Genomic DNA, 10,345 nt, shown 5'->3' with positions numbered 1-10,345 from the left:
TTTAAATACTATGTGCTATTTTCTGATCTGGTAAACTAAAATGACCTTTTTTTCCTTTTCGAAAGAACAAGCTCTCTGTAAGCATCAGCTGGCAAATGTGGAGGTCCAGATGCAAACACGATTTGAAGATGTCAATACTATCCCTCTTGTTTTGGTAAACGTATCTTAAGAACTCATTTTATATAGTGATAGAAACATGTATCTACACTTTTGATGTACCTTGATGGTCCCTCTTGTCATGTGGAGACTTGTTGTTATGCAGAAACTAATTTTATTCAACTAGTTGGTATATAGATCTTTTTATTTTCATTGGGTTATTATAAAATATAAACCCCATGGTGCTTCCCTCGAAGTGATTTTAAGTCTACCTCCACTTAATCACCTTCAATCATTATATTATCATATCTAAAGAGGGTGCATTTGGTGGTCTAAGACATGGTCACAACTTCTCTATATATGCTACTTGCAACCATGTCAAATGTAATAATTTCTAATCTTTCTAATAATGCATGAACACATACATATTTATCTTCATGTTAGCATTTCTACGACAAGGGAATGCTGACATATCAACCCTTTTTTTTATGACAAGGGAAACCCACAGCCGTTAGCCTTTGGGTGCACACATGGTTCTATGCAATAGTTCGCAAACCACACAGGACAGGTAACCCACACTAGGCAAGTTCAGTGCAACGAGCTCAACCCAGAAGGCAAACCCCTTGCTTTCGCTAGCAAGGGATTTTGAACTTGAGACCTCCAGTATGGAAGTTCCAAGCCCAAACCACTGGGCCACCCCGAAGGGTTCGGGTAAATATTCACATATCAAACTTTAAACAGTTAACACGGTGATGAAGTTTTACACGAATTAAAAAAAAAATTGAAACACGTACACACCTTTTTTAGTAGTCCCTCTATCTCTTTTGTAGCATTCAGTAACTCCAGAGCGGTCAGTGAACAGGGCTTATGTTATACATTATAGGCAGCCTGCACACCGAAGAAATAGGTTACCGCTTATATGAGAAATTGGGCAGGGTGTATCTGCGTATCTAATTATGATGCTCAACCACTCAAGGTTGTCCTACTAGAAACTATTCAACATCACTTAATGCAATTGAGATAGGTAACGAAAGCATTCTTGACACAAGCACTATTAGCCTCTACTATTCTGTAACCATCACTTTCCTGATCTCCTAAAACCTATTACTTTTCCGAGCTGATTTATTATAAAAAACAAAGAGATACGTACATATTCTTTCTTCTTTGCATCTCTGACTGCCGACTCTCCTAAATCCTGTGTTCGAACTATGTAGCTTCTTTGTTGGAAGAAACTTTGCGACGCCAATTAAAATTTGTGTAACTAACCATGGTGGAACTATGCTATCTGCAATCCATATGACAAACCACTCATCACTCTATCAAAATCAGAGGCATCAGTAAGAATTGAGAAGCATTTCCAGAGGTATACTTTGCACAGAGATGCAACAAGAACAGTACCGTTCCAAGCATCAGGTTGCTTCTGGTGCACCTTCAAAGCTATTGCTCCACCCATGGATTCCCCAAATAGGAAGCTTGGTAGATTACAGAACTTTGGCTTTTCTGCAACCAACTATTATCTATCAATTTTTTCTCCAGTAGAGTGTCAAGAAGAATAAGAAAATGCAATGACATTCAATACCAAGTCATCATGTTCGACATTTTGGGCTTGATGCTAGTCAGAATACCAACATTTACACGGAGAACTAGCAACTTGCTTTACAGTAGATAATATTTTACATTTTTATCTAATATAGGACGCAGATTTTTCCAGCATGAAACATGGATATAGCACTCTGCAGTCGACAGATAAAGATTCAATGAGGGTAATAACAACCAGGAGGATCAAATAAGGTCAGTCATACCCTATGCTTCACAGCTCACGGACATTACTTAATTAGGTCACTCAGATGACCAACATTAACTGGCCCTCATTTTGCCATTCATACAAGTCTCCTTCCCAAAAGAAAGATCATTTTATTTCACTTGTAGGTTAACCCCCGATACTCTCTACTTACTGTAAATGGACAGAAAGCTTCTCCCTATCACTTTTTGTTCATTTTAATGTTATATGCTTTACTAGTAACATTAGATTATAAAACCTAAAAGTTGATAACAGGTACCTTAATATCCGATCCGATTCGGAACAAATTTTTCTTGACAATAATACAGTTTTGACTATACCCTTATACTCTGTCCCCGTCAAAGTAGGACTAAGAAAATGAGCTGTGGGAGTGATTGTTTGGTATATAATGAAGAGGACACACTTCACTAATATTCTAAGAAATTGTTAATATAAATTAGCTTGTTAGTTTCATACAGCTCTGCCACAAGTATTTGTTGGTCAAAATTTGTTATACTCTGTCCCCGTCAAAGTAGGACTAAGAAAATGAGCTGTGGGAGTGATTGTTTGGTATATAATGAAGAGGACACACTTCACTAATATTCTAAGAAATTTTTAATATAAATTAGCTTGTTAGTTTCATACAGCTCTGCCACAAGTATTTGTTGGTCAGAATTTGCTACTACTTCTTTTGATCTGTAAGCCTTAAGAATTTCATAAATGAACAGTACTAAGATGGTGCTTCACATTTACAGAAGGGTTCCAAAAGTAGCATCAGACTACACAAATTCAGCAGAAGACAAAAGCTAACAGCGGTCCTCGGGTTTAAGACAAGGTCGAAGGCTCGAAGCCCCTTTATCAGCCATTGTTACAAAAAGATAACTTGTCTGAGACTTTAAATGCTTTTGCAACCTGCAAACCTTCTCACTATTAATGATAATATGTAATAAATTTTGGAGCTTATAATCTTATGAACCAAGCATTTTACCTTCCCATATGAGTACGAAACTGTCTCAAAATCAAAATAGAATGTTGATAGCTAAATAAGGAAACTAAATCCCAATTCAATTCTTCTTATGTAATCCTGTCATTCCTATGCTGAATTTCAGTTTACTTAAACTGTTCAACCAATACGAAATTCTCGCATTAGCTCCATCTATTTTTGTTTCTATTTATTTTTATGAGCTCATATTGAAAAGGAAAAGTAGGAAGAAGTCATAACTTGCTACACTACAAAGTATAGAACAAGCTAACAACATTGACGGTTTAGCAAGGAAAATTAGAAAATAAGGCATCAACACGTTTCCAACAACATTAGAAAAACGGAAATAAGAGCATAAGCTTTATCTCCGCCATCTTCAATCCAACATGTGGCACCTGATGCATAGATGGAAGAAGAAATCACTAAAAAAAGCAGAAAAGATAAGTAAGAAACACGTTACTTCCACGTAGGGTATCACGCCCATGTTGGCACATTCCTCCATTACAGTAAACGACAGGGTAGAATATGCAGTCTCAACTGTCAATGCTTCCAAAAGCTATAACAAGCTTACAGTAGAAGGTACATTCGCATAGATGACGTACATAAAGTGTGAATTCACTTTGGACCACTGTTAGCAGTTCAAGGGCATTTCAAGACTGATCATTTCCTTTTCTGTCAATTAGTGGTCAATACATTAATGGCACATTTTCCCAAAATCCAGGCAAAAACTTATTTATGGATTTAACAAACCAAAAAGACCGTCAGCAAAATTGGCTTTTTCCATCTACATAAGATCGGATAGATATTAATTCTGCTCATCAATCATCATTCGGTTCCTGAAAAGGTGAAAGGATATCTGGTACGTATATTATCGTAACATAAGGTGGAGATTTATGTACGTCATCATTCCGTTCCTGAAAGGGTGAAATGAGGTATGTTGCTTGTATATTCTTGTAAAGTAAGCATTTATTTGGTTAAAATTGTTTTATGTAGTTTTATGTACGTCATCTTTGCGAACGTACCTTCCACTGTAAGCTTGTACTATCGTCTTCGTATAAGTTAAGATTTGTATACATAAAATCTCCAACTGCACACTTGTTAAATCTGCCAACTGGTTATAAGAGGCAGTGTGTTTAAAATGGCTAAAAGCACTTCCCTCCAAACAAAAATTCCTTTTTGTTTACTTATCTTTAAGTGTGGAAAATATTCCCTCTGCACACGATTTTCCACCAGAAGAGTGGAAATGACTTCACTCACTTATTGGCGGAAGTAATTTTCCTTTACAACTATCCTAAATCTTACTCCACGTCTCTTACTTCAATTAATGGTTTTTTTCTATATCAACCTTCAATATTCAAATTTATGTCGAAACACTATTCCCATGCCGTATCTTATACACTTTGCAAAATTACCATATATCACCAGACTCTATATTCAATCATACAGTAGAAAATTATTCAAACAAATTATTTTTTAGGGTAAAACATTCCATGACATAGAACTCCATATCAAACGCACCCTAAAGGTAACACATTACACAAATTTGCAGTCTATTGAGTAAGAACCAACAACAACATCAATCTAAGTGTAATCCCACAAGTGGGTCTAGGGAGGAGTGTGGTGTATATGTATCCTTACCCTTACCTTGAGAACATAAAGAGGTTGTTTCCAGTTATTGATCAAGAACCATACTACATAAACATACATTCATACTTGGCCTCAGCTGGCAAGTAAACACTCCAACTTTGAGAGTGCATATCAAGGCACCTCAACTGGTGTCAACTGCAACTAAACACTCCAACTAGTCCCTATTGTGTCTTGTGGACACCCGACGCGATGTGACACATAGATTTAGAGGTTTCTAGATGATCATTTTGTAAGTTGGAGTGTTAAACTGACACAGTGGAGACAGGTTTTTAGGAGTCTAGTTTATGTTTTCTTTCTTTTATTTATTTTGAGCTTCCTCTTGCTTTCAACTACCCTTTGTTTGTTTCCCTTAGTTGCCTTTTCTCGATCATCAACCACTTTCACTTCCAACTATCCCACTGTCCTCCCCACAACTACTCATAATAATGATGATGATGTACCCCCTCCCGCACTGGACATGCACATGATTCTCAGTGTTCTCCCGGGAGGTGGAAGCATATACTTAGCTGATCTTGGGAACACCAAATGCCCAAACAGAGTCATGCACAACAGTTCTGGTGAATTTGATCACAGCACGCCCATGACATTTTTTACTATGCAACTTGGAGGTCATGAAAACCAAGACGTTAGTATAATGTTATCTACTCCAACTTCTAAGCTATGTGCTAAAGAAATTGTTTGGAAAGTTGGTGATTACTTCATAACACTGCATCCACCACCTAGGTTCGTTGTAACTGGTGGTACCTAAGGAATTCCAGGACCTAATACCTTAAATATTGAGAAATATGAGACGGAGAGACCTAATTTTTACAAGTTAAGGTATTTTCCAAATCAATATATGTGTCCAAGTTAATTTATATACACAAATACTTGAGTCACTTGCCGTTTGCATCAAATTCTATCCATATATGAAATTAAAGATGAGAAACCGAGATGAAGAAATTATACCTTTAAATTGAAAGTAGAATATGTTTAAATGCCTCTACAGCACAACGCCTGGCGTCCATATTTCTTCTGAAATTTCACCTGATTCCCCATTACGAAGCCCTCCCACTTCTCACTGAAATCAACCTTCTGTTTCCCCAAAAAATCAGAAATCAGATGTACTACTCTCTTCTATTCTTTATTTCAGGCCAAATTGACAAGTGATTGGAATTTCCGTTCATAAGAAATCACTTCCTTCGCGAATTCTAATTTTGGTAATTTGAATTAATCATCAAATTGAATAATGAAAAATTAACACGGGTCCGAAAAATAATTACTCAAACACATAAGTAGAGAAGTAAAAATATATGGGTAACTGTAGGGTTGTACTCATTAAATTGTTATCGCTTTAAAATTGTAATTGGCTTTTAAAAAAAATAAAAATTTCATACAAGATTCACATGAAGAGGAATGTAATATAGAAAATCCAAAAAAAAAAAAAAAAAAAACCTCACATTTGATATTTAAATCGGAATGATAAACAAATTATGTGTTCCATTTTTCTTAATAAAAATCATTATTGACACAAGAAACTGAGGAATTGTTTGATAGAATGAATAAGAATAACTCTTAACACATTATATTAGTAATGATGATATTAATTAGGCTTATATTATTTCTTTATATACTATTTGGTCTGATAAATTAGAAATTGAAGTCCTACATATATTTACAGTCACCCTAGCTCCACACTCTACTTTATAGTTATGTCATTAATCAATTTAATGTATGTGCTGATACTTGATACTCTTTTATTATTAATAAAACATGAAAATTCATGTTATTAGTAATGCACACCTCAATGCATAATAGAATGTTTATAATTAATTCATCGACAAAAAAAAATAAAAAAAAAAATAAAAAAAAATATATATATATATACCAAACAAAGCTAATACACTTTCTCAAACAATAATAACTACATCTTAGTTCTAAATAAGTTAGATCAACTCTAATCTTCACTTATAAGTAAAACAAATGGATTAATGTTATTCCAAAAATGGATATGAATTAATATTTATTTACTTACTAATACATCTTTCGTCTCATTTTATGTGGCACCATTTGACTTGACATAATATTTAAGTAAAAAGAAAGATTTTTTAAAATTTTGATCTAAACAATTTTTAGATATTTGTGTTATAAATCATTTCATTAAGAATAATGAAATTTTTTTAAATTAAACTGTTTTTAATTATAGTAAAATGACTTATTTTTAAGCGGACTAAAAAGAAAAGTAACGACGGAGGGAGTGGTTTTTCCATTATTTAATAGGGTCAGATTTCTTATGTTTCCTTCTTCAGTTCTCCATTTCCCATCTGCTCCTACCACAGTTCTCCCCGCCGATTGAACAGGTTTCCGGCCGGTTAAATTTGTGACGATGAATTACGGCAATAATCCTACGTCTCGAGCTGTTTTTCCCGAACAGCGTCGAGAAAATCGCAACTCTAAATGGGTTATACAGCGTCCCTTCAGGTGATTTTGCTTTCTCTTTTTCAATTTTTTTTTGTAGCTAGATTGTTAAATGGTTAACATTCTGATTTTCATTTGTTTAACAGTAATCAAGCTGAGATCATGGATTCAAAAGTCACAGCAGAGGTATTAATCGAAAGATTTAAGTTACATTATTGCACTGATGGTGTAAATAATTTATGTTTAATTGTTTGTGTACTTATGTGATGTTACAGGATGTTATAGCTGCAATGCTATCAGCATCAGCATCAGCATCTCCTCCTTTCTTTAATGGTTCACCGCCTAGCCGACCGATGAATCCATTGATTCATGATGTTCGCTTTGTAAATTATGGAAAACAATTCAACAGTTTATCATCATCAACAACAATCAGTGCATCTACTTCAGTTTCATGTGCAAGGCCAAAATTACTTGGACAAAATACTCAAGCACCACCTAGAATTGAGGGCTTTGATTCCTCAAAACTCTCATCTGAGTCATCAGTATGAAAGTTTGACTGTAAAATCTGTCCTATTAGGAATAAAGTTTTCCAAAGTTTTATTAGTAAAACAAGAAGACAAAAAGGAAGAGTTGTACATTAATTAGCAATCTAGGGAGTTTTTTTTTTAAAAAAAAAAATCTTGTATATATTTGTTATGTATATATGCCTTATGTAAGTGTTTTTTTTTTTGTTTTTAATGTAAGGAGGTTGATATAAGTGTTTTGTTCTGTTTATTACCTTCTGTAAATGTAATCAAGTGGATTTTCACCACTTTTGACAATTTGAAAATATGTAATATTGTGCAGAATGGTTTCTTCTCCACCAATCTGTTTAGGGTTTTCGTGTGCATCTTCGCACAGATCTCCAGATTGTAAAACATTATCATTTTCATGGCACTGATGAATATCTTGATTATGTGTTATTTACCCAATTAACATATAAGTTTCCTTTTCTTAAAATTATCAATGAAGAAGGTTAAGTTTTATTTGCACAATTAATATATAGATTTTTCTTCGAAATTTAATTTTTTTCCCCCTAAATCAATGAAGAAGAGGGAGACATAAGTTAATTCTATCGAAAAATCGGAAGCTAAGTTCTATGTTGAGGCTGCTTGGGAGCGAAAAATGAAACGACCCTAGGAAAATAAATTAGTTAGGGTTCTTAATGTTTCAACAAGATTTGTCAATTTCATTGTGAAAAGAAAAAACTTTTGTAATTAGTTTTCCAACCATCACAATTGCAACTTCATTATTTACAACACACATAATTAATTTTACATTAGCACTGACATTGCACACTATCAGTGTAGCACTGACATTGCACACTAATACTAATTCAGAAAAATAAAACCAAAAAGACTAATGCCATGTCAATAAAAAACCAACAAATTGAACTATTTATTTTCAATACAAACAAACTATAATTATCTCTAACTTGTACGTTTAAGTATAAAACAAAATTAATGCATACTCTAGAACCTTCATTGGTGCCACATGCTTATGCATGCATAAGCTACCTCTAAACTAAAAAAAAAAACAAAAAAGTAAAAAATCAAAGTTTCACATTGTAAAGTTCATCCAAGTACAAAAAAAAAGTGATCGGTATTTTTTAGAGACTTCTTTACCATTTCTCATCTTGGCGTTACAAGATACAATACTACGGACTAGTTTTCCTTTCCAACAAATGATTAATGGCCTTTTTATCCTTTTTATTTAAAAAAAAATATTTTTCTTCCTCTAATGAATAAATTATCAAATATATTTAAGATTAAATTATATATACTAATATTGTAAATTTAATACATAATCCATCTCTTAAATTTGTTGGGATTTCCATTTTAGATAATTGATGAAGTAGGCATTATTCTAATTAAATTTCGAGATTTTGAAGAAAAAAATTGTGTGTGTTTTAATTTATCTATTGGATAGTTAAGTTAATAACATAAAATATATTATCTTGTTTATAAATTATATGTATCAACCTCAAGAAAAAAATGTCTGGAAGTTTACGACTTATTAAGACAAACATATATAATTAAAGAAAATGACTCTATGTTATGTGCTAAACTTAACTACTGAACAGAAGAATGAGAATACCAGCAAAAATAATTTTAAAATTTAAATAAAAGCGTGCAATTAAATTATTTTATTAAAGGTTAAGATGTTCAATTGCAACAACTGATAAGGTTACTAGCTTTATTGTAGTTATTGTGAAATCAAACTCAACTAATTCTAGTTATCTAAATTATCTTACTGTTTAGTAGTATACTATACTTAAGACAACTCTTCATTAAATTTAATGCTTAATAATTGTTTCTTGTAAAATCAGATTTATAATATCAGGGGAAAATAAAAATCAGCTTTTTAGTAGTGTTTGTGCTGAGTGATGCATGCAGGCATATAATCCAAAAACACTAACGTTGCTTCCCTCACTATATATATATATGCACTTACTTGACCACTGCACAAAATAATCTTATTATTTTTCTATCAATTTTATTTTTCTCTTTTCTGTACGTGAGTGATGTACAATTTAAAAGATCCTTTATTTGATATATTACCGTGCCAAAAGAATTGTATAGTTATTTTCTTTAAAAAAAGTTTAATTAACGTTTGTGCATTAACAATGTCAAAAATTATGTAGTTATTCAAAGGCGATGCATAATTAATTTTATTGCACCAACGTGAAAAAAATTGTGTAGTTAACTAATTAAATGAAGTGCTTAATTAACTTTTGTGCACTGAATATCTTGGTTAAGTAATTTTATTGTAAAAATAAATAAATTCTGTAGGTAATTTTCCAACCGTCACAATTACAACTTTATTATTTACAATACACATAAATAATTCTACATTAGCGCTGACATTGTACATTATTAGTTTATCTGCTTGTACTATTTCAAAGAAATAAAAGAACAAAAGTGACATCAAGTAAAAAAAAAAACCACCAAACTGAACTACTTAAATAGTTAAAATACAAACAAATTGTAATTGTCTCCAACTTAAATGTTAAGTATAAAACAAAATTAACACATACTTTTATAACTCTTGAACCTTCATTGATGCTACATGTTTATGCATGCAAAAGCTTCATCCTCTAGCTGGCAAAACATCAAAAAATAAAAAGCAAACTTTCACATTGCAAAGTTCATCCCGATGCAAAAAATGTTATCGTTATATTTTAGAGACTTCTTTGTTGTTTCTCTTCTTGGTGTTACAAGATATAATACTACAAGCTTGTTTTCTTTCCGGCAATTGATTAATGACCTTTTTATCTTTTTTAAAAAAAAGTGAATTATATTTCTTCAAAAAAAGATTAATTTATCTAATATATTTAAGATTTAAATTATATATACTAAAATTGTAAATTTAATAAATAATATGTCTCTTAAATTTGTTGGGAT

General features: G+C 32.4%; 2 protein-coding genes and 1 pseudogene across 2 annotated transcripts; 2 read left to right on the top strand and 1 right to left on the bottom strand.

Annotated features, from left to right (window-relative positions):
* Window positions 1–901: 901 nt before the first annotated feature.
* LOC125822053 (uncharacterized) lies at window positions 902–1,727 on the bottom strand (annotated as a pseudogene).
* Window positions 1,728–1,808: 81 nt separating this feature from the next.
* Window positions 1,809–5,253, top strand: LOC125822052 (cysteine protease inhibitor 8-like). The gene is made up of 2 exons (XM_049501427.1): window positions 1,809–1,859; window positions 4,762–5,253. The coding sequence occupies exons 1-2, from the start codon at window positions 1,809–1,811 to the stop codon at window positions 5,251–5,253; spliced, it is 543 nt and encodes a 180-aa protein (XP_049357384.1).
* A 1,617-nt stretch (window positions 5,254–6,870) lies between these two features.
* Window positions 6,871–7,450, top strand: LOC125822051 (uncharacterized). Its single transcript, XM_049501426.1, has 3 exons — window positions 6,871–6,965; window positions 7,049–7,088; window positions 7,178–7,450. The coding sequence occupies exons 1-3, from the start codon at window positions 6,871–6,873 to the stop codon at window positions 7,448–7,450; spliced, it is 408 nt and encodes a 135-aa protein (XP_049357383.1).
* The last annotated feature ends 2,895 nt before the right edge of the window (window positions 7,451–10,345 follow it).

This window comes from Solanum verrucosum, unplaced genomic scaffold, assembly GCF_900185275.1.
Source record: "Solanum verrucosum unplaced genomic scaffold, falcon-dt-bn FXZP01000103.1, whole genome shotgun sequence".
Taxonomy (NCBI): domain Eukaryota; kingdom Viridiplantae; phylum Streptophyta; class Magnoliopsida; order Solanales; family Solanaceae; genus Solanum; species Solanum verrucosum.
Note: the sequence above shows the minus strand (reverse complement) of the source record. Positions and strands in the feature narration are given on the sequence as shown.

Coding starts and splice junctions, on each gene's coding strand:
- LOC125822052 (XM_049501427.1), top strand. CDS start 1,809: ATGAAACATGGATATAGCACTCTGCAGTCGACAGATAAAGATTCAATG. Junction 1,860..4,761: donor CAGATAAAGATTCAATGAGG/GTAATAACAACC, acceptor AAACTGACACAG/TGGAGACAGGTTTTTAGGAG.
- LOC125822051 (XM_049501426.1), top strand. CDS start 6,871: ATGAATTACGGCAATAATCCTACGTCTCGAGCTGTTTTTCCCGAACAG. Junction 6,966..7,048: donor GTTATACAGCGTCCCTTCAG/GTGATTTTGCTT, acceptor TTTGTTTAACAG/TAATCAAGCTGAGATCATGG. Junction 7,089..7,177: donor ATTCAAAAGTCACAGCAGAG/GTATTAATCGAA, acceptor GTGATGTTACAG/GATGTTATAGCTGCAATGCT.